Source organism: Acartia tonsa, chromosome 5, assembly GCF_053477335.1.
Source record: "Acartia tonsa isolate MP-2025a chromosome 5, ASM5347733v1, whole genome shotgun sequence".
Taxonomy (NCBI): Eukaryota; Metazoa; Arthropoda; class Copepoda; order Calanoida; family Acartiidae; genus Acartia; species Acartia tonsa.
In genome coordinates this window covers 16919646-16942912 of record NC_137264.1, presented here as the reverse complement: position 1 = coordinate 16942912, position 23267 = coordinate 16919646, and the positions used below count along the sequence as shown (strand labels likewise).

The 23267-nt window shown below is 32.6% G+C and overlaps 1 protein-coding gene across 2 annotated transcripts; it reads right to left on the bottom strand.

Annotated features, from left to right (window-relative positions):
- Window positions 1-496: 496 nt before the first annotated feature.
- LOC145318886 (uncharacterized) lies at window positions 497-21844 on the bottom strand. 2 transcript variants are annotated; one of them, XM_080160555.1, is made up of 32 exons: window positions 21443-21844; window positions 20601-20739; window positions 19869-19959; window positions 19503-19613; window positions 18725-18772; window positions 18452-18508; window positions 17511-17570; window positions 17063-17178; window positions 16575-16638; window positions 16184-16312; window positions 15766-15925; window positions 15515-15658; window positions 15041-15118; window positions 13325-14727; window positions 10718-12811; window positions 8706-9246; window positions 8237-8333; window positions 7876-7942; window positions 7364-7441; window positions 6815-6891; window positions 5776-5908; window positions 5372-5458; window positions 4418-4549; window positions 4123-4217; window positions 3759-3832; window positions 3480-3550; window positions 2809-2895; window positions 2480-2532; window positions 2238-2334; window positions 1790-1878; window positions 1474-1580; window positions 497-735 (listed from the first exon to the last, which is right to left on the bottom strand). In XM_080160555.1, the coding sequence occupies exons 1-32, from the start codon at window positions 21570-21572 to the stop codon at window positions 635-637; spliced, it is 6810 nt and encodes a 2269-aa protein (XP_080016681.1). In that variant the 5' UTR covers window positions 21573-21844; the 3' UTR covers window positions 497-634. The 2 variants fall into 2 exon arrangements, 1 of the variants encoding a protein (XP_080016681.1); XR_013879581.1 differs by lacking the exon at window positions 8237-8333 and having other exon boundaries at window positions 21443-21742.
- Window positions 21845-23267: the final 1423 nt, after the last annotated feature.

The following is a 23267-nucleotide window of genomic DNA, read 5'->3' as shown; positions in this document are numbered from 1 at the left end:
ATTCCCTAGGAATGTAGAAATACGTTAAAGGGGGTGAGGGAGGATTATTTTAGCCGACTGAGAGGAGTTGGAAGAATTTACCAAAAATATAAATTAAATATATGTCGTATTAATTGCAAGGTTAAAGAAAAATACACAATCCATGTTTTTGTGTAGGATATGCGGATATAATGTTTAGATAAATTGTTTTATGTGCGGAATTTAGTTCACACCAGAAGGACTTTAGTTCGCCACTAGAAGAACTTTTATTTAACATTTGACCGAGATTTGCTTGCGATTTTTTTTAGTTATTTAAATTATAAACATTATCATTTAGTACAAAACTGTAATAAAGAGGAAGATCTTCTTATCAGAATGTCATATGAAAGTCGATATAGAAAAAATATACATCAGACTGCTAGAAATTCCCTTTACAGTTGCAGATTATGAAATCTATCTAGTCATAAATATATCATCTAGACTTTAAAGGAACTAGAATACAAATAAAAAGAAATAATTCATAAAGACTACAATTTATTTATATTAAGTATAAATATTAAATAGTTATTAAATAATTAGGTATCATATACATAAAAATTTATAGATCTCAATCTAGAAGCTTAAATACATAAAATATTAAAATCATAATTTGCATTTAGAATCCCAGGTTATCTGGTTTGTACTGAAGATCAGGAAGAGTAATCTTGCCCTCTGTACCAACTCTCAGTGCTTCAGAGCTACGGATTCCATCTTGCACTGAAAATAAAAACAATTAAATTCATGAAAATGATTAGTTTAGAAATTTTAACAACTAAGACGACATCTTAGATAGAGTTTGAAAAAGGATTATTTGAATCATTGCAAAATTGTTTATGAAATATAGGTTTATAATTATAAGTCCTAATAATTGGTTCTTTTCGCAAAGGCTAGAAAATTAGGACGAGAAGAATTAAGGGGGGAGGGGATGTTTTACTAATGCCTTCATTCGCAAGCTCAAGAAATAGTAAAATGACTTTTACACAAAGTAAAACCTAAAGAACCGATATTCAACCCCACCAAACCTTTTGAAATGGAAAATAAGAAATGGGGGGGGGGGGAGAGGTTAACTAAACTGGGATTATAGGATGTAGTTTATAGATGGATGCAAAATATTGAAGGGGTGACGCAAATTTCAGAACTTAGAGCTGGATCTTTAAATCATTTTAGTGGCGAGCCAGATCGGGGTGAGCAGAGGGGTAAGCCAGATCAGTTAGACTCACCCCGATCGGCTCACCACTAAAATGATTTAAAGATCCAGCTCAGTTTCTGCGGTTCGAGAAAAATAAATCTTTATATTCTAGCTTAAAAAATCTTGCAAGCGTTGCTTTATCTTGAAGATGAATATAACTAATATTTTAAATAAAAAAGGTTATTAAATTAAACTCCCACGCCCCCCTTCTCAGGTGCCCCACGAGGCCCCTAGGAGCGTAGCCGTTAGTAATATAAACTACTTACTCTTAACCATAAACAGGATGGTGGACAAGTTCTCGTTGGACATGGTCTTGGGTAAACTCTCCTGGAACCAGGTCCAATCAACCAATCCCTCGCTTACATCATATTCACTGGAAAAAATATATTATATACAAAAACACACGAATAACATAGAAGCCTGAAACAATTTAATTGAAAGACCTTTGTGTGGAAGTTTGCACCAATCAACAGATTAGGCGTGAAACTGAATAGAAGCTGTAAAAACTATAACACAAAGTTACAAGAGACCAATAAAAGAGGGCGAGGCATTGCATTGTAGAACACACTTAAAAATAAATACCTAATCTCTTCATAGCCAACATTAGGAATAAAGTTCACAATTTGAATCTTGTGGTCGGTAGAGAAGGCCAAAGTAGTGTAGTCAGTAAACTAAAATAAAAAGGTTTATATAAAAAACAGAGCATATTATTTTAAAGCAGAATAACCACAATTTGCAGCAGAAGCCAAAATTGTTTGAACTATTATTTATAAAAGTAACAGGATGTCAGTATGCGTGTATTCAGTCAATATTGAAGGATCTAATTAACCGCATTTTGCATTACAGAAAAAAATATTTTACATGGTTCATTTGTTTGCATAAAAAAACATTTTTTGGCTGGTGGGTAAAAATTTAAACGAACTTTCCGGGGCACTGTTAGCAGCATAGACGCTAGTTTAGAATAAATAAGACACGAAAAATGAAATATAAAAGCTCAGAAAAAAATGTATTCTCAGCTAGAAATTATTACCTTTTTAGCTTCAATCTTCCTAATGGGTGTGTCAACCATGAGCCTGTGCTTGATAGCAACTGTACTGTAAACGTACTCTTGGTCAACAACGTTATACCTGGTAAAATGAGATCATAAAAAAAGGGATAAAAAAGAAATAGGATACTTTTCATAAAAAAGTTTATTACACTAAAGATATTGGAGCTTCATTAAAATACTGAAATACAGATTTGTAAAATAATAAATATAAGAAGACTACTTACTCAAGAATATCGAGGATAGCAGAGTTCATCAAATTGATCTTGAACTCGTAAGCCTAAATAACAAAAAGTTTAAGCAAATCTTTCAAAATTCAAAAAAGTTAAAAAGCAGTGCTAATTAAAATTGGGTAGTTAACAAAAAGGAAAAAAAAAATATTTTTTAAGACTAAACTCTATCTCGTTAAGACCATTATATTTTTTTTTAATTTTTTGACTAAAGAGTCAAAATATCTAATATATTTCATTCCAGACAAATGGTTAGAAAAATAAAATAGGGTAACAAAATTTTTTTTTTGAGACTTTAAAAGGCAGCTGCTCTGTAATTTGCTTACCAAAGCTAAATGAATCATCTCTGGGGCTCCATTGCTGGTAACACTCTTGAAAGCCTCCATAGCAGAGAACATAGGAGTAGGCAGAGTCTAATTATAAAGAAAAATATGACTAACAAAGTAAAAACATTGAAATTAGTTTTTCAAATATTAATAAAGAAGAAAATTTAAACAATCAAAATAAATTGCTATTTAAAAAAAAATATTAAAACAAATAGAAATATTTCGGGCTGTACCTTAAAATCTTCCAAATTGCATCTATTAGTTTTTAAAATACTAGCGGCTTTGCCCCTAGCCTCTAGGGGCTTTGCCTCAAGAGGTTTGACCAACCTAATTTTTCGTATTTTAGATTTAAAAAGAAAGTAAAAAAAAAATTTTTTTTGGGGGGGTTGGGAGTGTCCCAGCCCCCAAGCAAAATAGCTTAAAACCATCACAGGACCAGTAGGTATATTCCCTGAAGAGTAGAGCCCAATCGGTTCAGAGGTTACGGAGATCTTAAGCTTCAGACGGACGGACAGACAGACAGACGGACAGACAGACAGACAGACAGACAGACATCGTTCTACTTTGTATTATAGATAAAAGCCTGAAGTTTAATACCTACAGATTAACTAATACATTTTGTTTTAATGTTTTGGTGTATAGTTTCATCTAGTGTAGGTTATCTGGAGTACCTGAATCTCATTTCCCCAACGATTAGTTGTCTGACCAGTATTCTGATTCCACTTCCATTCAATCACACGAACTAAATTCAAAGACTAATTAAAACAAATTTTAATTAGCTAATTAAAACACTAGAACATTTTCAGAAACCAATCAGATTTATCAAAACAATGATAAACTATTAAAAACATCAGATTAAAAATTGTTAAACGGTCATTGAATATTTCTGAAAAACAATTATTTCAAAATTAATAAAGACAAAATAAAGGACTTTTTAATTGTTTAATTACCTGTATGGGCCCCATTAACAAAATCATCAACAAAGACATGAGCAACTTCAAAAGTAACACCTCCATCCTCATAACTAAATTACAAATTTAATTTAAACACAGCCATATCCTTTTCTTATAAAAACACATACTATTTTTTCATGAAATGATTTTTATACAAAGCAAAATATTCTATTGTTAGTATTTGCAATCTGCATGGAGGCTAAAAGAAAGTTATAACCTTAAATTTTAATTCAAACCTCTAAATATATAGAAAACCTTAAAAAAAAAAAATTCTTTTCTAAAACAATGAGCCTAAATGAACAAGACCTAGTAAAGTAAAGAACACATATATGGAAAAATTGTCATAAAAAAGGATTTTCACCTGAAAGCAATAGTCTTCAGAGAGGTAGGTTTTTGATTCAAACTGACAGTTTTGGTAGTGCTTATCACTCCATTCTGGACTTCAGACACAACAAGCTGAACAGAAAATCTTTATTAGTCATATTTTAGAATAGGAAGGACTTTCTAAATAGATTTTTTTATCTGCATAATATTTTATTTATTAAAATAAAAATAAATGCAGTTACCTGAAATTTAAAGAAAGTACACATGATTAATATTCTAAAAGTAATACAGCATTCTAATAATAATCAGAAAGTTTTGGATAAAAATCTTGCCTTTGGAGAACCATTATTTTCAGAGAAACCAGTGGTTATTGCCAAGAGGTGAATATTTCCAATCTTAACAACATCCATGTCCAATACTTGATAGACGCCAGCCAGGCTCACTTGATCATACACTTCTCCCAGCTAAATAATTAAACTTTATATATAAGTAACAAGATAGCCAAGAGTCTGTCTAAGACTCTTTTTGTACCAAAGGATCTAACTACCAGCTAATCCATTATGGTTCTCTATATGGTCCTAGAGATTTTACCAATTTTTTGAGAGGTTAAAACCCCTCTACACCTCCCCCCTCAAAAAAGTTTTCCTTTTAGAATCAAAAAATAAGGTGCCCCAAGTTGAATTATAAAGGGGAGGGGGGGTTTAATGCAACCATCTCGTAATCAATGATTAAATGGCACTTAGAATTCGAATTTCGATCTGAAATTTAGCATGAGTAATCCTTGGTAGGTCTATTTTCCCTAAATCGAACAAAAAGTTAGAAAAGTAATGACTGGCGGCTCAACCGTTTAGCAGTTTTTTGCCCATTTTCAGGACAAATTCATCATTAATTAAGTAGGAATCAACTTTTTAAAACATATTTTTGGTTTAATTTATGTTAAATGATAGCAATAACCATTTTTTAAAATTTCTAGTACCAACAGCTACCGGCTAGAACAGTTTGCTAACGTTTTGGAGCGGAAAAGAGTATTATGTGGAGATAGGTTTCGTGACTAATTTGAACTAAAGATAGCCAAAAAAATGGCAAAACGGCTGAGCCGCCAGCCGTTCACAGTTACTTTTCCAACTTTTTGTAAGATTTAGGGAAAATAGACCTGCCAAGAATTACTCATACAAAAGTGCCATTTAATCGTGGATTACGAGATGGTTGCATTACACCCCCCCCCCCCCCCCTTGTGAGTCTAACATTGGACCAATGATAAGCAACTATGCAGAAAAAACACTTACACTTTCAGCGCTGGTTCCCTGCAGGGTGACTTGAAGGGAAGGACCATCCAAAGCGACCGCTTCCACCAACAAATCTCCATTGTCAACCTATCATAAAATTAAGGAGGGGATTTTAAAATTGCTAATTTAGATCTCGTTAACAATTGAACTGGTTCTAAACACTAAAAATAAATCAGAAGGTAGTTTTATACTATTTGGCAACCCTCCCTACCCCAACAAATATAACAGCCCCTAGATGCTAAGCGCCCAACCACAAGTTCTTAATAAAGAAGAATTTAAATATCAAAATATAAGTTTTAATTTAGTTAAAATTCCATAAAGTAAAATTCTGCTTGATTGGATATTAATAATACTAATTAGAAAACAAATAGAAAGAAATATTTAACATAATTAAAGTAACTTACAAGGTCACGGCATGTAAGACTAGTACCATCATATTCAGATACAGCAGTAAGCGTAATATCATCAGATATATAGGTGAAGACTGTGGAGTCATAATCATACGTAGTTGTCTGTGTTCCAAACTGCGTAGTAATCCTTAAATAAATTTAATTAAATATTTAATTAAAAAAAAAAATGAATAAAAAGATAATAAAATTACTTTGAAATCAGCGCTTTTCTCGAAAGTATCTACCTAACACAAACCCCCACCCCTTTAATAAAGTAAGATGTATCCCTGTACATTGTCCTAGCCCTATGAATCCAATCAGTATCCAATAACCCTACCCACCATTTCCTTCACTTATATTCAATACTAGAGGTGGCGTTCTAAAATTATCCCGCTATTAGCTAGATTGAATATTAACCTTTTTCTTCCATATTGTCCTATCCCTGTTTTAAGTATTAAAGTATTTATAATTTTGCCTCTCTTTTTTTCAAAATATTTTTTTTATTTAAAATTATCGTCCTGAAAGGGTTAAAATGTTTATTTAACTTTTAAATTTTAGTTCAATATTTGATCACATTACGCACGTATTGCTAGTATCAAATTATCTTAAAACTAAGTTTTCTTTTGTTTACTTTATTATAAATTTAAATTTTTTGTTTTATAAATATAAATTTAATACTTCAATATAGTTTAAATAGCAACATGAAATTAAAAAAAGAATTTATTCTTCATGCAGTAAAATAAGGGGTCATATCATTCTGGTCAGTGAGAGTTTATCATGGATTATTGGAGCACTATGGGTTTTAATCACTTAATATTTGGAAAACTTGAGCTCATATATAGACATTTATTTCCTACATAGATCTATCATGGATCTTGATGCAATGAAGCAGGCCGTTTTGTACATGTTAAAAATTGGAAGATTTCATTAAATAAAAGTTCCCGCAAATATAAGTATTAAATAAGTAAAAATAGGGGGGCTATTTCCGAGCTCTTATGACTCTGAAAGGGATATTGCAATTATCAATCTATTTCATAACGTATTCTCTAATGACCTTGTTTCAGAGCACTGGCAATCGGTTCCAATATCACATCCATTCTTGCCTAGTTTCATCTTCACGGTGTACTTGTCCTAAACATATTAAATATTAAAACTTTGTTTTGTTTAGATTCTGGAATCTTTTATGCAAAAGTAATAACGGAATATCCAATAAATTTAAGCTATTGCACCTAGGACATCAAAACTTATATTGGGAGGGGGGGGGGGTTGAAAGTAAAAATCTAAATTTAGGGGTTAATTTTTTTGTGGGGGGGATAATCTCCATATCATAGGGGCAAGTACTATAAAGCTTTTTTAAGGGGGGGGGGGGTAGAATTATAAAAAAAAACTTAGGGAGTAATCACCCCTTCACTCTTAAATCGTAGACTAAAATATTTTAACATTTTTGTTTGAAAATTACAGCTTATCAACTTATTTTGAAACTTTAAGAGATACATAGCAAGATGTTCAGACTAAAATAGGTTAAAACGGGATTTAGCTTTATAAATGTGAAATTCCACAAATCAAAAATGGTTTTGAATAAAAATAAGATTTAATTACTTACATTTGTAAATTGATGAGTGTCAATACCAAGAATTTCATAAGCCATAGTGTTGTCATACCACTGAGCTGTGTAATTAACCTAAACACAATTATTACAGAGTAGTAAGAAGAGTGAATGTGTTCCAAGATCTCGTAAACTTCAGGACCAATAGTTTCACAATCATCTGTTAAAGGAATGCAGAGATTTTTAATGCGCGCAGTAATAGAAAATCCCCACCCCCCAAAATATAAGCTCTTTAGACATAGCCACGAGTAATGTGAAAATGAACAAGTTTTCTTTTATATTTCCAATTTACAATGAAAATTACAAATTACATATACAAACAACACTAACAGAAAAGTAAACATTAAACACGCTTTTTTAGTTTTCCTTAAGGTCCGTCTAATGTACAAAATTTCAAACCTTTCAGACCTTTCTAATCCTAAAAACACCAGACATTTAAGTATTAAATCCTTTAGACATTTTGTCTATTAAGTCTTTTGTCCATACTCCAATATAAGAACTTAAAAAACCTCGTCAAAGTATTTAGCTCTAACAGAACCAATTCTCTTAGCCACATAAACCTCTTCAACAGTTGGTCTAAAATATAAAAGAATACAAAATTATATTAAAAAAAAGCATAAAGACATTCCTTAAAAAACCCAAAGACGTTCTGACAGTCAAGCAAACATTAACAAACACAATCTCAAAATAATGTTATATAAAACAAGTTAAATATGGACAAATAACTTAAAATGTTTTGCTTAAAAATATTCTGATTAATAGTCCTAGGAATAAATCATCCCAACAAAGGGAGTAGAATAGATTTACTACAAAAATTCAAAGTTAAATGTTTTTGTAATATGGTCTAAAAATGTAATAAGTTGTCAATACCTCAGCGGTTCAATAATATACGTCTTGTAATATGTAAGTAGAGAGGTAGAAAAGTCTTCAAGAATTTGAATGAAATTACTAATCAGTGTTGGGAAACCTAAAAACAAATTAAAAAACTAGGATGGATTTCATACAAAGTATGTCTGTATGTGTGCTATAATCTCGCTATCGACTGGCATGTTTAATGCTTAATTATTAGATATACGTAGATATGTGAAAGGGGAATTTTGTAGTAAATTTAGATTGCTAATAATACTCTGAAATTTGTCAAAAAGTGTTTGTGGTTAAAGGAGGGGATAGGGTAAAGGTAATAAGGGAAGGTGGGATGAGAAGTAAAATTACGTTAGCCAGATGGGAGCAATAACTCATAAGGGTGTTGGAGAATATCCATATAATCTAAACCATTCAATTCATTTCCAATTGAAGAAACTGAAACAGTATTAAATTAAAATTAATAAAATATTCTTACCAACAATGGTAATTGTATTTGAAGAAACTGTAACATCCTGAGTAAAACTTGTCAAAGGTCTTGTACTGATTGTCTCTGCTCTATCCTTCAGCAGTATATCAAGCTCGGTCTGAGTAAGGTCTAATCCATTTACTGTAGTAGTGTCCAATTTACCAAGAATGTTAAGTTGACTCTGGCTGAGGGTAATATCCTGATTAATATCTTGAGTGGTTTCAGAGTTACGAAGGATAATCTTATCAGCAGCAATACCATTAAGTACATCAGCAGTCAAAGTAGAGAAGGTAACAGGATCAGAAAAGGTCAAAGGTTGATTTAAAACCTGAGGATTACTGTCCGAATTCTTAGCATAAACCACAGTGCTGAAGAAATTGTTGAGTTGGGTGTACAGTGGGTCTTGACTTGGATTGTTGGTTGTCGTTCCAGCAATAACATCACCAATTACGGTAGAGGCAGCATTCAGCCTGACTAATGGAATCAGCCTAGGATTCTCACCTAAGAAAATGTTCCTTGGATCTCCATCTTTAGTCACAAAATCAAGAACCTGAACAGAAACATATAAGTCAGCTTATGATTTATAACTGTACTTGATGAGTAAAAGATTAAGAAATCATTATAATAAAGTAACAGAATGTCTTATCTGTTTGAACGTATGCATATTCGTACCGAAGGGTCGCGCTAAACACTAAACCGATCTGGTTCTCCTTGACAGAGCAGCTTCTAATAGGTCCTGGGAAGGTTTATAACTATTTTGTTGTTAGGGTACCAAAATATAAAAATGGGTATTTTCCATTTTAAAAATATAATTAGTTACTGGTAACCTAAATTTATGACAAAAATAAGCTCATAATTTTGTTTCTAGGCCACGTAGTTTAATTTCAAAACTTCTAACATTAGCATTGAAATTCTTTGAAAATTTTCATTGTACATAAAATGTCATTTTAAAATGCCCAGAACTTTTTTGTTATAGAAGCTAGAGGCCTCAAATTTGGGGTATTGGGTCTACTTGTGGCAGTCTTTCAGCAGTGAAAGCGTGGTATTTCTTGCAGGCTTCCTTTAATTATTTTAGATTTTAAAAGAAAAAGTAAAAAAAACATTTTTGGGGGGATGCCCTCATCGTTAATTTTTGTTAAAAAATTATTTTAGAGGGGATTTATTTTTAGGGGCGATTTCTCTTGACCCCCCCCCCCAAAAAAAAAAAAAAATAGTTATAAACCTTCCCGGGACCTATGAGAAGCTACCCTATAAAGGAGAACCCGATCGGTTCAGCGGTTATAAAGATCCTTAGATACAGACAAACAGACGGACATTCTGTTAATTTACTATAAAAACTAGCGTATTCGCCCCTAGCCTGGAAGGGCTTTGCCCCAAGAGGTAATCAAAAATAATGTCTAGTACATGTGGTGCAGCACCAAATAGTTGGGGTTTCATCTTTATCAAAAAAAATTGAGGGGTATTTTTTTTATTTTTTGGGGGGTTGGGGATGTCCCACGCTCCAAGAAAATAGCCTAAAACCACCACAGAACAAGTAGGTATATTCTCTAAAGAATAGAATCCGATCGGTTCAGTGGTTACAGAGATCTTAAGGGGAAAGAGAGACAGACATCGTTCTACTTTGTGTTATAGACAACCCACCCCATCCAATTTTTGGATCAAGTGCAGTTCACCGTAAAATGTTCCTGGTAACAATTATCTCCAAAACTCTCAGCTTAGGCTTCAGACGGACAAACAGTGGATCGTATAAATTAGGCTTGCATAAAATTTTATCAATGGATATAGAATATACTTCTATATTATTAGAGTGGAAAAATTATAGTCAATAGAGGTTGCAACTGTGGCTATTTAAGATTATTTGTTGGCCTATAGCGCTTAAAACAGTGCGAGAATGATATGTACATTCTTCAGTTTGGCAATTAGCATCCTTTAAAATTAATAGATTTTTGGAGATAATAATTATCAGAAATATTTTACCGTGAAATTCAGTATATTAAATTTTTTATCTTGCAAATACTTACATTAATACCGTCTATAGAAGTTTTTATGTCAGCAATATTGGTAACAGAAAGTCCACCAGTCAACATAAGATCTCCAGTCATTGTCTGAGTGTAGGAAGAATCAGTTGATCTTATCAGAATGGTATCCATGTAGTTTTGAAGATTAATAGTGTTGATGGTGTCAGTGTTGAAAAGAGTTTCCACAGTCAAGCTACCAGCAACATTAATTGCAGCCACAGTCCAGCCACTAACAAAAATGTTTGCTCTATTAAGGAATGCTGCATTAGTATTAATATCAACAAAATTAACAGTATCTGCAGGGACAGTGCTTGTAATTACCTTGGAATCAATATCAAGGTTGCCCATAATGTTAATTGGTTGATTGAAAGTAACGCTGCCAGTGATAACCTGATCATTGGAACTATAACGCACAGAGTTGGTCAAAAGATGTGTAAGAGAATCTCCAGTAGTGACAGGATTGGTAAAAATAATCTGGTTTGCTGTTGATAGAGATGTTATAGAAGTTAAAGATCTGGTTGTTAGTGCAGTAATCCTCTCACTAACAGGTCTATTATTCAATTGTCCTCTGAAGTCAAATCCACTAGTAAACTTAGCAGTAATTCCAGCTAGCTTAACAGTTGAATCCTGGTGCATCTTACAAACTTCATCTCTGAAACACCAGAAAGCAAACTCATTATTATTAACTTGGTGGGTATTGATAGTTTTAGAAGTAATATCATTAGCAACTACCACAGCAGTGACTTCTTGACCCTTTGATGCAAAAAGAGATTTGGCATACAACTCATTAATATTAATTCCAAAGAAGTGATTATCAGCACCAGTCATTATGATGCTACCATTAACAGTTAATGTTCCTGACAGCACCTTTGTACCTTGTACATTATTATCAGTGAGAAGAGTGGCAGTGTAATCAACAAAGTTGAATCCATTGAAGTAAGTGTTGTCTCCACTGGAAGGTACTAGGTTTAGAGTGGAAAATTGGAAATCTGAACCACTGAGAGGAGTTTGAACAATTTGTTCAGTATTTTTATCTCTGATCAAATGAGAGTTGTAGGAATTGTGCAAGTTTACACTATCAAATGTAGAAGTATCTGCTAGTTCTCCTATACCTTGCAGATTTGTAACAGTTACAGGTGTGGTTACTGTAAAGTCTCCAATGATCTTGACAACAGAATCAGAGAATGCTTGAATATTCTGACCATTTAATACTGCACTAGCAGTACCTTCAATATCCACATTGGCTGAAATTTGACCAGTTACAATTAATGGTTTTGTAAATTTAACTAAATTATGGAAGGTGTTGGTAAAACCGAGACGAACAACCTCATGTACATAAGTTTCAAAATCTTTGTATACAATCAATCCAGTGTCTACATCAGTTCCAGTTCCTACTTTGAAGCTATCAACAACTTCAATATCAAAGTAAGAAGCAACAATCAATCCAACTGTATCATCAATTGTGAGTACAGAATTGGCATTTGAATTGATAGGATTACTATCTTCACTCTTATCACAGAGAATATCATCTCTCAAATCTCTTATCTTTATACCATTGATAGCAGCATCATTAAGATCTGTAGTTTCATTTGTCCATTGGCGCATGACAATATTCTGATAGAACTTTGTTCTACCAGTTAACATCAATGTTGATGTTGAAACAACCTGATCACCAGTAGTTTTCAGTACATTGTCCAACATAATCCCATTAATTGTGGCGTGAATAACTAAATGTTTGATTCCTACATCTGGAACAATGGAGACTAGATTAGGTAGAGTCTGATCAATGTCAGTCATAAAGTATTCGTCTCTGAGAGCATCAGTGTTAAAATTTGATACAGTAAATTCTAGGTGAATAATGTGAGCAATTAATACATCATCATCCTTCAATGTAAGTGAATTGGATACTACCACTTCATCATAAACATGTTTGATTCTGCCAACCTCACTAAAGTCAACACCAGCCAATTTGATGGAGTCAGCTAAGGTAAGAGCAGTATTAACCACAATATCATTAATAAATACAATTTGAGTATTTATTGTTTGTGGAATATCAACTCTGACAGCATTTGCAAGTTTCCAACCATTTATATGATCCTAAAAAAAAGAAAATGTAAAAAGTATTCAGAAAGTATGTTGAAAATAGATAATAGTTTCTGAGAAAATTCAGAGTCGCATTACAAAAAGAGGGACATAATTTTCAGATAAATTTTTATGTTTAAAAAGGTAGGCATGAGAAAGAATTGTATAGGGGGGTGTGGGTTCATTAATTCAATATGGGGTTTGAACAAAATATTTGACAAATATATTCCTCCTCTTATATTGCCTAAAACATCAAAACTCCAGCATTTTCTCAGTTTCTTTTTTTTAATAATAAAAAAAAGAAAAACTAACCCTAGCCCCCCATCCAAGGATTAATTTAGTTGAGTGAACTGGAGTCTGGAGATTAACAAATGGTTTCAACTTTTAAATTAGCCAAAATATGCAAACAATTTAAAAGAAAAAAAAGCATAACAACAACATTTGCAATTTAGGTCCCAAGTAGTCACCCCATGCCATTGACAGACATGTCAAATAATAAAGTAGATTCTCTAGTAAATAAAAACTTACCACTACATTTCCACTAGTAATCAATTTGTTCAGACTAACTTGGGCATCAATAGTTTGATCAATTTTATCAATCAGATAATGTGTAGGATTAACACCATTCAAAAGTGGAGCTGATAGATCATCAAAGAAAACTTCCATGTTGAAGTTAACATCACCACTAATAACAATTGGAGTATCAACACCCCCATTTTTATCCAAGAACAGGTCATTAAGTTTTTGTGTAGTTACATCAATGCTGTTGATGGTAGGTATAGTTATGCCAGTATTAGACACAATATTGTGGAAAGTGAGTGAATTTACAGAGATAGTTTGTGTATTTTTGTTCTTCCAGATAATAGCATCATACCATGCACTAAGAACAGCAAAAGATCTTGTTCCAATAAAATCAAATTCAGCATTGACTGCAGTGATATCTTCAGTGATTGTTTTGATACCTGTTACTGCTACAGGTATAGCAGTTGTAGAGGCATCCATTTCAGTAATAGTAAGTATATCTTCAAGTTTGATAGAGTTCAGTGTGCAAACCTCAAATGTTTGAACACTATCAGTGGCAAATTTAACAGTGCCAGCTGTAATGGCTAGGTCAATAGAATTAATTCTTGCAACGTCAATAAAATCAGATGGAACAATGACGGGTCCATCAGGAGAAGCTGAAGTTGAGATGAGTGTATTACCGGTAACCTTAAGATTTTTTGTAAACTCAAAGTTACATGCAATTTCCTGATCTCCTTCAAGCATAAGCAGATTATGCACCAAATCATCAGTTTTCTTCTGGCCAACCGATGTAGCAGATAAAGTGGTAAATCTTGATGAAGTAAGTGTAACCGACTGTGGAGTGTTAAGACTGAAAGTTTTGGTGTTGATAAAAGGACCATCAGCAAAGACAACATTCGCAAAGATATGATCAGCATCAGTATTGGCTTTGTTTACCTTGTCATAGGCAGCAGATAACCTAGATGTAGGAACTGTATAGTCTATAGCATCATACACAATACCAGAATCCGAATGCATAGTGATTTCAATGTTATTGAAGGTCGTCGATCCCTTCATTGTTACCTTCTTGGCAGACAGTTTTCCATCAATAACTGGCGTTTGGCTAGAATCAAGATTGATAAGAGTAGATTCAAGGTTACTTATATCATTCAACAATTTTCTATCAAGCAGAAGCAAGTTTTCCAAGTCCTGCAAACATAATGATGCATCATTCAAACTCTCTATTAGGTAGGTAACAAATTGAATGTTAACAGTCAGATAATCAATTTTTGTTCCATCAATAAGCATTAGCAAATAATACTCGTATGCACCATTCTTTTCATAGCGGCCAATATCCAGAATTTCCCAGTTAGGATTGTCTTCAAGGTAGGAGTCCATACCAAATGGAAGTGAAAGTGATTCGTAGATACCTGAACAGAATTTCTTTTTATCAAAAGCATATTGATAATTAAGAAGAAAAGTGCAAATTCTTAGGAGAAATTTAAATTTAAAACTTTATTAAAGTTAAATAGTCTTATGTATTTGTTATTTAGAGCAATAATTTAATTATAATTTTGTTATTTTGTTCATTTATTACTTCTTTGATAATAGATTTATTAGAACCTTGTCATTTTTTACCTCTAACTTCTATTTTTAAGCATGCATTGGAGATTTGAAAGTAAAAATGTGAATGAACTAATGTAATCTCCATATTCTTATGGTTTAGTTAGAAATAAATATTACCTGGCATTACATGACGCATAATGCTGAGTTCACCAGCAGTATTCTTGAAGACAACAAGTTCCTGCTGAGCTTGAGTTCCTGAACAATTGAATTGAAAGGGAAAATTAATGTTCAAATAATTTTGAAACTTATTTTAAAACTTTACTAGAAAAATAAAAGCAACCAAACATTTGCGCAATCTAAAAATATATATAAAAGTAAAAACATTTTAGGCTTTATAAAATAAACTGCATAGTTTATATCAGGTTATGCATACTAAAATCCTATTTAAAAGTTACACCATATTAATAACTAGTTTATATCCAGAAAGAATAATTTGACAATAACCCACTTGAAACATTTTAGTCTTAGGGAAAGCCCCCCCCCCCCCTTCCCATAAAATTAATTAGCCGAAGAGTGCATAGAGTTTTATATATTAAAAAGATCTTCGCAAGCATTTTACTATTAATTCTTCCATTTAGAAATTAACAATACCTGGAGAAACATTAGTGCCGACTTGTCTCCAGGTGTCCACAGCAATGTCCAGGGTGAAGTAGCGCATCTCAACGAAGCTGTCGTAGTTATTGTAAATCAAAGTCTTAGCTTTACCGTCACTCCTCACAATTGTAATGGTGGTAGCTAAACAAAGTATTTAAATTATCAAAAACAAATTTAGATAGATACCGCCGCCATCACAAAGACTGCCAAATTAGAAATAATTTTTTTTTTAAAGATAAAGGACTCACCAATGCTATCAGAATCTCCAGTCAAGTAGACACCACCACTAAAGGCACACTTCTGCATCAGGCTGATGTCGAAGGAGTCTTCATTGTTGGGTTCCAGTTTAAAGATAAACATGCGCTCTGTATTAATCACAATCAAGAAATACTCTTCCTTTCCGTACACCTAAAATTGTAATTTTAATAATGCCTTCGCCATATAGGATCAAAGATATCTAGCAAAAAATTAAAGAAGGTTTATGAAATTTCTTCATAGCAATCTCAAAAAGGGGAGGGGGGTAGGATATACTAGGACATAGAAAGTTAATCATTTAAGCCACAATACTCTACAAACAAACATCACATTACTTAAGTATAAAGGTTTTTGTTCACATTAAAGGTCTTTACATACTAACAATCAGAGTAGAAATTAAAAAAAAGTTACCTTCATTAGCTTAAGATCTTTCAAATGGCCAGCGAGAACTTGAGAGGACAAAACTGTGTTGAAAATGGGAGTCTCTGTGCGGTCAGCGTTTAAGATGGTAAGGTGGGGACCATCAACAGTGTTCTCAGTCTAAACAATAGAATAAACATTTAATGCAAGTAAATTAAAACTTGCAAAAAGTCAACCCCCCCCCCCCCCCTCCCAAGAGATATATCAATAGAAAGAATACATTGGCCTCAAAAAGGCACAATCCTAGAGTCAAGGGTCGGACGAAACAAAGGATTGGTTGTCTGAAATGGTTAGAATGCTTTGGCATATCATAAATTGCTATAGTTTAGTCTTCAGTTTGCAAAAAAAAAGATCTGATATAATAGATTTTATTTCTACTTACTAATAATTTGTGGAAGGAAGCAGTTAAGAACCGGTTTGTTGTCCCTAATTCCAGCAGAGATACTCTAAAATAAATAGATTTAAAATATGTAGACATATTGACGGGGAAAGTTGTGTAGTCAATTTAGGAGGCTATTTTAGTATTTATTAATTGGTCAGCAAGTTCAGTATGAGAAGACAACTTGAAAGGATTGGGGGGGGGGGGGAAGGGGGGTGGTTTATATTTGCCAGCTGGAAATAACATTTAATTAAAGACGATGGTACAATATCCAAATAGTTATATATAATATATATTAAAATAAGTATAATGAACCTCAATAATTCAAAGCGTTTCAGTAAAATATAATTTTATTTTGAATTAATTAAACTGCAAACAAGCTTTTTAAAGAATTTTATAAGTTTCATAATCTATCTAATAATTCTTTATCAGGCTGTGCTCTAGAATCCCGCAAGGACAAAACAATGGGTACAGGAACAGAATATTCTAACCTGGAATGAGAATTATCTGGAGCTATGAGACGAGGAGATTTAACTACTTGAAAGTCCATAATATCCATAGTGTGGATAACAAGACTGGTTGGGGTACTGGAAGCATCTAGGCTCACCTAATATTTCAATAAATCAATCAGTTAAGCAGAACCAAAAAATGAAGTTGACTAAAACCAAAGAGTTTAAAGTCTATCAAATATTGACTTAACAGATTTTACGAAGTAAAGGGAGTTAAACGTGAAGAGGTGGATAAACATTCAGAAAATAAAATTAGTTTGAATAAAATCACAGAATTTCTGTCAATACCACTACATTCCATAAATCATAAAGTAAAAGAAACTTAAAGTTTAATGAACTTTGGTAAATAAAAATAATATTCATTAAAACTATGTATTAATTCAAGGCCTTTAAACTTAAAAATAGTGACAATAGAAATAAAAATATTAACCTTCCAAGCGGTGAAATAAGCATGTTCAAATTTATCTCCACTTGCCTCTCTTAAAGTAACCTAGAAAAATAAATTAATTTAAACATTTTAACCAGCGATAAAAATGTAATAAGTAACGCATCTACTAGTTTTTGGTTCATATATAGACCTTAAGTGGCTTCTACGGCTGCTAGGACAGATGCATTAGTTGAAAGGATACACCTCGGGACAATAATAAACTGATCCTACGTTGTTATCAACCCTCCGTCCCAAAGTGGTATTGAATCCTTATACTAAAGTAACAGGATGTCTGTTTGTGTGTTTGTACCAAAGAATCTAGCTAACCGCTGAACCGATCGGGTTCTCCTTTACAGGGTAGCTTCTCATAGTTCCCGGAAGGTTTATGACTATTTTGGGGGAGAGTACCACCACCCTCCCAAGAGAAATCGTCCCTAGAAAAAAATTCCTCACAAAGAAAATTTTTTAACCAAAATTAAAAATGGGGGGCAACCAATCATAAAAAAAATTTACTCACATAAAATTTTTATTTTTACTTTTTCAAAATCTAAAATAATAAATTGGGTTATCAAATTAGACTCTCCCCTAAAGTGCCCCTAGAGGGCGTAGACACTTGTTATATATAAAAAGGAATAAATTAAAGAAAGAATTGAAAGTTTCAATAAAGTTCGAACATTTATCAAAATTGAAAAAAAAACGTTTTCCACAGAGGATGGAGACATAGAATGGTAAATACCCAGATACTAAAAGTTTCAGACACAAAAAAATATTAGTTGGCCTTAGCTTGGCAGGTACTTAAATCTAGATTCATAAAAAACTTGTGTTAAAACTTTCCCATCATCAATTATAAGAGAACAAATTCTATTAAAGGGTTTAATTTTGTCATTTGTAACTTGAAATGAAAATAATATTAATCTTATCCTTATTTGCGAGTATAAGGTCACCTGGACTACAAATGCATGGTCCGATGTCTGTCCAGCAACCACTGCGTTCCTCACAACCTGTTTAGAAAAAATTAAATTTGAGGTTGGAAAAAGGCTTCTAATGCAGTTTTTTAAGTCTCTAAAGTTTTAACCCCACCAAGGGAAAATTTATAAAAAAAAATGTGTGCCCTAAGAATTAATAAGTGAATGGGTGCCGACTAAAATGATCACTAAAAAACATTGTTGAACGTTTTACCCAAAATCTGTATCAAAGAGATAGAGAAATATATTTACCTTTGCTTCAGGTGCTCCACTATAGGTAAATTCACACATAGGGCAGGTCTGAAATTAAATAAAAAATTAAACAATCCTATTGTATTCTTTAATACCTATTCTTCCTAAGATTATAAGCAGTAAGGCAAAGTGAAAGGAGGATGTGCATACTAGAGAACCTTTTGTATTTTTGAAGATATTTGAACAAAATCTTTTTTGGTGGGTCAGTAAAAAAATTGAAATAAAAAAAAAGTCATGTTGACCGCAGTTTACCGCCGCCAGCATATTTTTAAAGATATACCTCGATTAAGTCTCCCCGCAGCGTTAGTTATGAGGGGAAAAATTTAGATAAAAATTCTCAAATGATTTCAAATTGCCTAGTTCTGCGAGAAATGAAAAAAAATTGCCAGCAGCGGCAAACAGCAGGAGCAGCAGTCACCATGACGTTTTTTATTTCAATATTTTTCACTGACCCACCAAAAAATACTGAAAAAGTACTGAATTTAAGATATACCTTGATTAACAAAAATAAAATTAAAAATTCCCCACGCAGGGTTAGTTAAAAGGGAGAAAATTTTAGAAACAAAATTTTGTCACAAATAATTCCAAAATGTTCAAATTCGGCGAGAATTATAAAAAAAATTTGGCGGCGGCGGAAAACGGCAGTCACCAATAATTTCAAAAGTAACTTTGGCTATATAGAAGCTTTAATCCTAAGTTAGCACAATTTTGACCAAAAGGTTCTCGAGTAAACCCCTCCCCCCTGCCAAAACCCTCCTTTAAATCAAGTTTTACTTACCATTGTCAAGACTTTGCCGTCTTTGATGTTATAGAACTGTTTATCTCCAATGATAAATGTGTGAGACAATCCTCCGTGAGTCAGACTAAAGCTCGGGCTGTACACAATATCCTAGCATAAAAAAATTGATTTCAGGTTCAGGACCATAACTTAAAAACACCAAGGGGTAAAATTTAAAAAGTTTTAGCCACAAATTCCTTACAACAGTTTATCCAATTTTATAAAAAAAAAATTTATTAGGTGGTGGTAAAAAATAAAGTGTTAAAAAGGGAATGAAAGATAATTTTAATTTAATGGACCCCTCCCTTATGGCCTCTCTTCTGCACGCCCATAAAAATATCAAAATTTAGAAGATAAACCACTTACCGCAGCCAATGTTGTAGAATCAATTTTGACGATAGGATCCAAATGTACGTCGATAGTGTCGAATGGTGGATCAGAAACACTTCTCTTAGCCCTTAAAAGAACAAAACATAATTGCCTAATTAGTAGAGAAACTATTAATTTTGCTGTTAAATAAGAGAAAGGGATAGTATATTACAATAAATAACAAAAACAATTAGAAATCACTAAATTAGTAATCGTGCTGTTTTTGTGAATATAAGGCAGCTATAAAAATTGCAAACATCACAAAAAGAAGATTTTCAAGCCTTGATATTTTTACAACTACGTGGTAGAAAATTGAAATTCTTTCAAATCATGCAATATATAGTTTAAAACACTGAAGAGAAAATATACTGCCCACTAAAATAAATTTTATTTGCAATTTTTCATGCAGAAAATAAAAACCATGGTCAATAGTGTTCAAAAGTAACGCAGCACTAACAAGCAGAAAGTTTTAAACTAGACTTTATTCAGACAGTACAACATAAGTAATAATTGTAAAACCGGTTTTTCTACAGTCCTTATTTTAGAAAATTAACGGATTTAAAGGTAATAGAAAAATGCGCACATTTTAAAATTCAAATTGCGCACATTGTATTAATAGTTGAAAAACGTTATGCTTACAGATAGAATAGAAGCTTTAGTTTTTGGATATGTAAGAACCATTCCTGTGCTACGTTTAGTCTTTCTGCTAATAGGATTCAATATGAATACCTGCTGTGGCCTTTAGAAACTACAAGATCCTCCTTGAGGTCATGAGAGTAATCCAGCATCATCAGGTCGGCATCTTCCTCGTTAATATCAATACCAAGGTCCTCAAAGGCAAGGTTTAGGTCGTTCTGGTCAATTTCACCTTAAGTTTGAAAATTTAATCAGTCTTAGAAAGGACGCAATTATTTAAAATGCCAGCTGTAATACATTTTTTTAAGAACTTATAATACCATTTATATAAGTAAAGAAAAAGTATTTCTGGGTCCTGGTAGAGTGGGGAGGTATTGGGTATGGACTATTGGACTAACCCTACGGGCCTTATCTACAACAATTATCCCAGTGTAGCCTTTCAGACTCAACCGAACCAGTTAAGTTTAAAAAGCTTCCTTCGCATAAATATAAAACAAAAACATTCTATAATAAATAAGAATTGAATTAGAAAATAAACAAAACAAGGATGACAACATCCATAAAAGCAAAGCTCTGAAATGGAAAGACAAACGAACATTAACACTTGTTAATACTTACAATTTTGGGACTTATTTATAGAGATGTTTCACTTATAACATTGTACCTTGTTGTAATAGGAAGTAGTTTTTAAAAAATCAGAAGAATTTATTGACGACGAAGTTAAAAATCGACATGTTTAAAATAGACGTAAGGACATTCTAGTAACAACTACGCTTTCTAAATTGTACCCATGGGTTACTACAGGAATCATAATGCAAAGTTTGGAATCGATAGGACAATTCTAACCTGTTTAAATTAACGAAAATAGCTAACTCTGTGACGGACGGACCTACCCTAAATATAATAAGTCTTTACTTTTTAAAAAGTTTTAATACCTTTACTTAAAGACACTAATATTTCTTTTACAGAATCCAAAGAATCCTCCAAAAATTCTCCATTTGCAAGACAAGTAGATGCCAAAAAGCATATAAAAAGGAACATTGCAGTCCCGCTAAACTTCATCATGGTTCACTTATTAAATATCATAAAAAAGTAAAATATAGCCTTAAAATAACTTTAAAAATCCATTATAATACTAAATATATAGCAATGATCTTTCTAGATTGAGATATGTAATGATACTGAAGACAAATACGGATGTTTGTCCATCAAACTGGTTCTTTTTGCCGTACTGTTATTATTTGTTTACAGTACATAAACAGTACATTATTAGAGAAATTAGACACAGACCGACCTTCGTTGGGTTTTTTTTGCACTAATATAGTTGTATATTCAAGAGTAAAATAAGTTGCTTTTTAGAATCTCGAAAATATTTTTTTCATTGAAATTTCAAAAAAAAGTAATAGTTCTAAAATTAATTCTAATGTTCGTCGTATTTAACTATGTAGTTCAAATTAGATTATCATACAAATACTAAAAGATTATCTATTGTTTTGGAATTGATTTTTTAAATTAATTAATGGAAGTTGTTTTTTAGAAAAATAAAAAAATACATTATTAACCCTTTAGTGCTGAAAGAAGTATTTTCTAAACGTTGACTTTAATTTTGCGAAAACACTTTTCTTTGTTTTGAAGATTTGATTTGAAGCGTGCGCAGGGTGTTTCCAGGGGGATTAGGATAAACCCCTAGTAGAGTGCATATAACCCCCATAATTTTGCCAGGCAGGTGGATTCTACTCCATCAACCACGCCTCTGTTCTTATTTGTATGAATTTCATTTAATTTCTAATATGTAAGCGGTGCCCTAACCATCAAGGGCTACATTGTACCCACATTAATAATCTGTCCTAAAATAATCTGATCTGAAGTATAAAACAAACATATGATAAACTTTCCTGCCCCCCCCCCCTCAAAGTTTTTAAAATATAAAGGGGAAGTGAGGTTCTTTGCTCTACAAGGTAGATGATTTTTTAACAAGGATGACAAAATCTATAATAACGAAGCTCTGGAACGGTAGGACAAACGAACATTAACACTTGTAAAGTGTCAAGAATAAATAATCAGAATATAAATGTATAAAAGTCGAAACAAAATTGTAAGTAAATTTGTACTGCTTAAATACAGAATATCTTTTTAGGACATACACACATTTTTAGGCTTGATTATAGAGATGCTTCGCTTATAACATTGCACTTTATTGTCTTAGGAATCAGTATTCCAAATATCAGATCAATCAGATCTACTACCAACCCACATTATAGAATAGCTTCGCTTTTAATAAATTTATTTAATAAACTTATTTAACTACTTTTTATATAGCACAAAAAAGCATTGCAGCCGTGCTAATTCTGTTAGGCAAAAAATCAAACTGCCGCTGCAGCCGCCTACCTGGTTTTCGCTAAGCGGCACAGCCGCTTGTACTTTTTGTAACGGAATCGACAAAATGCAAGCAAACCTAACTTAAAATAATGTGATTTATTTTACTATGTAGGGACATCAATGTTATGGTGATGCTAAAGGTCAATTAGGCCTGTAAAGCTGCAGTGCAAAAAAAATAGTCGCGTAGTTATTACACAGGAATATATTACAATTACATATGTTTTTGCCCACAGTCGCTACAATTTTTTATACTAATACCGATTTTTTTTTCCAAACCAAAATTTACAATGTTTGCCCACAAAGTACGTCTCAAGCACGGATACCCCCCCCCCCATAATATTTTTAAATAAGAGGAAGGTGGGGGGGGGGGGTAGTTTTTTC

What these genes read in the sequence shown, in the direction of transcription:
- LOC145318886 (XM_080160555.1), bottom strand. Translation starts at nt 21,572, where the DNA reads ATGATGAAGTTTAGCGGGACTGCAATGTTCCTTTTTATATGCTTTTTG. An exon ending in AAAATAATGGTTCTCCAAAG is followed by an intron (nt 4,218 to 4,417) that starts GCAAGATTTTTA and finishes TTTTCTGTTCAG; the next exon opens with CTTGTTGTGTCTGAAGTCCA. An exon ending in CATCCTGTTTATGGTTAAGA is followed by an intron (nt 736 to 1,473) that starts GTAAGTAGTTTA and finishes TTTTATTTTCAG; the next exon opens with TGCAAGATGGAATCCGTAGC.